At 36.7% G+C, this 3,723-nt stretch overlaps 1 protein-coding gene across 2 annotated transcripts; it reads left to right on the top strand.

Moving 5' to 3' along the window:
• Window positions 1-333: 333 nt before the first annotated feature.
• LOC11436491 (monooxygenase 3) lies at window positions 334-2,978 on the top strand. 2 transcript variants are annotated; one of them, XM_024784660.2, is made up of 6 exons: window positions 334-637; window positions 732-878; window positions 968-1,041; window positions 1,460-1,622; window positions 1,908-2,136; window positions 2,222-2,978. In XM_024784660.2, exons 3-6 carry the CDS (start codon window positions 977-979, stop codon window positions 2,731-2,733), a joined length of 969 nt encoding a protein of 322 aa, XP_024640428.1. In that variant the 5' UTR covers window positions 334-637; window positions 732-878; window positions 968-976; the 3' UTR covers window positions 2,734-2,978. The 2 variants fall into 2 exon arrangements, with proteins under 2 accessions (XP_024640428.1, XP_003611371.1); XM_003611323.3 differs by having other exon boundaries at window positions 335-637; window positions 976-1,041.
• The last annotated feature ends 745 nt before the right edge of the window (window positions 2,979-3,723 follow it).

Raw genomic sequence — 3,723 nt, 5'->3', positions numbered from 1 at the left:
AGGACGGATATATTGATTTGATATTGAACTCATAATCTAATTCTATATACGAGTTTTAGAAAGTATTTATCACTTCGTCTATAAACAAAAAAAGAAAATTATAAATTGTGTTAGACTCCAACACACGTTACACAAATATCAAAAATATGTTTATTACATTGACAAACATTTGATTTGTATTTTTAAAAGTTTCATTAGCTTGACTTTTTTTTCTTTCTTAGTGTGGTTTGACACTTTTTGATTCAATTACTTTTTAAATCAGTTTTTATCCCAACGGCTTCTTTCTGAGGTGGCTAGGAAAAAAAAATAGAAGCCAGTAATTTTCCAAAACAAAACGTACTCACTACCACTAGTTTATGTGGCCCAAAGCTGAACACACAGCACACAATCTCGCCACCACTCAACGGTAATACCTACCTGTAGCTAGTAGCTACGATCAAACACAATCTGAATTGAACATGTCCATGGCTACAACAACCTCGTCTTTTATGATTCTTAAATCTCCAACTTGTCATACCAGAATTGGATCTCTCAGAAGTTCCAAATTAATCAAGGTTCAATCTTCAGTCCAAAAGGAACATGTTGTCATTGTGGGTGGTGGCATTGCAGGCCTTGCAACTGCTCTATCCCTTCACAGGTTTCAACTCTAGCTCTCAATCTCTTCATTTTCTACCATCACTTTCATGTTTTTTCTAACATTTTATTTGTACCCGCTTCTGTTGAATTCTCAGGCTTGGTGTTCGGTCTCTTGTGCTGGAGCAGTCAGAGTCACTTCGAACCGGTGGAACTTCACTCACCCTTTTCAAGAATGGGTGGAGTGTACTTGATTCCATTGGAGTAGCAAATTACCTCAGAACTCAATATTTAGAAATTCAAGGGTAACTTAATTTGTTAGTTTTAATTTTTATCACTTGCCTGGTTGCACAATGCATATATTAGCTGAGCTTGAGCTGGTTCATAATATCAGCTGTACAGGATGGTGGTGAAGTCTGAGGATGGAAGAGAACTACGTGCCTTCAATTTCAAAGAAGAGGATGAAAGGTAATTATATACGGTCCATATTAACTTTGATAATAGCTATGAAGCACCGACACTTCTGATTAAAGATGCGTTGGTATTTGACACATGTTGTCAAATACCAACAAGGGTACACGACACCGACTATATGATGTGTTAGTGTATTATTAGATATTGGTGCCTGATATAATAGTCTCTCATCTTAGATATTTTCACTATTGGTTTTGTCATTGTTGGTTTTTTTCTCCTTTCAAAGAGTCTAGCGGCAAAACTCGAATACATTAAGTGTTAAGAAGTGAGAAATTGTGCGTTTGAACTCACGGCCCCGAAGTCTATGCATCATTTTATCATCCAAGTTGTACTTGTGGGACGTTATTGGTTTTGTCATTGTTACACTATTGTTGGTTGAATATTTATGAAATGCATAAGGGGTATTGTGCAGCCAAGAGGTGCGTGCAGTGGAGAGGAGAGTACTTTTGGAAACTTTGGCTGCTCAGTTACCTCCTGATAGCATTCAATATTCTTCACGGTTGGTCAAGATTGAACCAAGTCCAAATGGGGATACCTTATTGGAATTCTTGGATGGGTCTAAACTAGTTGCAAAGGTTAGTCATTGTAATTTATGGTGTGTTTGGTGTTGAAAGTTACTTATTCAACCATGATTTTATTAGTATTTACAAACTCAGTTGACAAAACATTTGGTTTCTGTTCCAACTGTGTTTAAACATGATTCTGATGAAAAAAAAAACATACTATTAAGCTAACCACATGATTGGTTGTGACCATGAAAACATACTGCACAAAAGGATCTTACAGACATAAACATTAATAGCCAATTCTGAAGCTTTAGTCCTAAAAAGTCTTAACAAATTGATTCCATGTATAAACAGATTGTAATAGGGTGCGACGGAATTCGATCACCGATAGCTAAGTGGATGGGATTTTCTGAGCCAAAGTTCGTTGGTCATTGTGCTTTCCGTGGACTTGCCTCCTATTCAGACGGACAACCTTTTCAACCACGGGTGAATTACATCTATGGAAAAGGGTTACGCGCAGGATATGTTCCTGTTTCTCCAACCAAAGTCTATTGGTTTATCTGCTTCAACAGTTCATCTCCAGGTTGTTACTTGTTACTAATAAGTCCATGTATGATTAAATTACTGAGTTTATTGTTCAAATGAAAAATAGTTGAGTTCAATGGCAGGTCCTAAAACAACTGAGCCATCGGTGCTAAAGAAGCAAGCTAAGGATCTAGTGGAAAACTGGCCTCCAGAGCTACTAAACATAATGGATTCTACACCGGATGACACTATAATCAGGACTCCGTTGGTGGATCGATGGCTTTGGCCATCAACAAGTCCACCTGTTTCTGCAGGTAGAGTTGTACTCGTTGGTGATGCTTGGCACCCAATGACTCCAAATCTTGGGCAAGGAGCTTGTTGTGCTCTTGAGGATGCAGTGGTTCTTGCTAAAAAGCTTGCTGCAGCAATTGATTCTGATGACTCTTCTATCGAAGACGCTTTTAGATCATATGGCAATGAAAGATGGCCGCGCATATTTCCACTAACCATACGGGCAAATCTTGTGGGTTCGGCTTTGCAGTGGGATAACCCGCTGGTGTGTTCTGTTAGGAACAATATTGTCATACCTAAGCTAATAAGGCTTGGTCCATTGCTGGAGCACACAAATTTTACTAGCGAGAGTCTACAAAGATGAAAATCAAGGCTGACACAATGAAAGACATTGTTGTGATGTCAAGAGTTAGGGAATTTCATTTCTTCTCAATCCATTTCACTATTCTCCCCACCCTATGTATACCTGAATATATACACTCTATTCAATGAATGTAAAGAAAAATACTGTGTTCAATATACGATATAAACATAAACTAGTCTTGAAATTTTCCGAACGTAGATAAGTACAGCTAGTACTTATATAATTATATGGCATTTTACTCATTATTTAACCTATTGACTGGCTTGCCGAAAATGACTATGATTTTACCTATCATGGGAGATTTAACCTAGTTGCTATGAAGCAGTGATGATAAATTTGTTCAAATCCCATCGGAACAGTTGTAGGATAGTTACAGTCTTACAGATGCATTAGCAATATGAGTCTTCATTATGATATAGCAAAAATCAATGAAGTTACAATACAATAAAAATGGAAGAGTGATTCTGAAACAAGAAACATAGAAACCAATCTATTGATGCACAAATATCTATCTAGATTCCATCCAGTCTTATACAAATACAACACTATATAATTTTGTTTCTTTCTATATTTGTTTATAATTAATTAGATCAATCCAAACAATCTAATATAATGAAAAACAAATCACAAAATAACACTTGAAGCTTGTCTAATCCTCTTCTCTTATGCTGAAACTATGCATCCGTTATCAAATTATGTAATCTGCAAATAACATATGCAAAAATTAAAGCAGTTAGCAAATATGGCAGTTTCAAACAAATCAAAACCTGAAAATTGAAAAAACAGAAGAGAACCTTAGTAGGGGAAGAGAAGAACCAGAGGATGATAGCACAAAGAAGAACAAGAAGAGGGATAAGATGAACTGCTTTCTGGGCTGATCTGATATGAGAGAGTTCCTTCTTTGCAACGTGGGAGAGAGGATCGTATGCTGGTAGTAGGTGTTGTTGTTCTGTCTCCATGTTGTTTGTTTGTTTGTTTCTCTATTTTCTT

The sequence above is a fragment of the Medicago truncatula genome, chromosome 5 (genome assembly GCF_003473485.1).
Source record: "Medicago truncatula cultivar Jemalong A17 chromosome 5, MtrunA17r5.0-ANR, whole genome shotgun sequence".
NCBI classification, from domain to species: Eukaryota; Viridiplantae; Streptophyta; class Magnoliopsida; order Fabales; family Fabaceae; genus Medicago; species Medicago truncatula.
This window is presented reverse-complemented; position numbering and strand designations above follow the sequence as displayed.

Bases quoted from the DNA above. Each gene is read 5' to 3' on its own strand.
- LOC11436491 (XM_003611323.3), top strand. From the start codon at position 459: ATGTCCATGGCTACAACAACCTCGTCTTTTATGATTCTTAAATCTCCA. The intron at 1,042-1,459 runs GTAATTATATAC...GGTATTGTGCAG, and splicing joins TTCAAAGAAGAGGATGAAAG to CCAAGAGGTGCGTGCAGTGG. The intron at 2,137-2,221 runs GTTGTTACTTGT...GTTCAATGGCAG, and splicing joins CTTCAACAGTTCATCTCCAG to GTCCTAAAACAACTGAGCCA.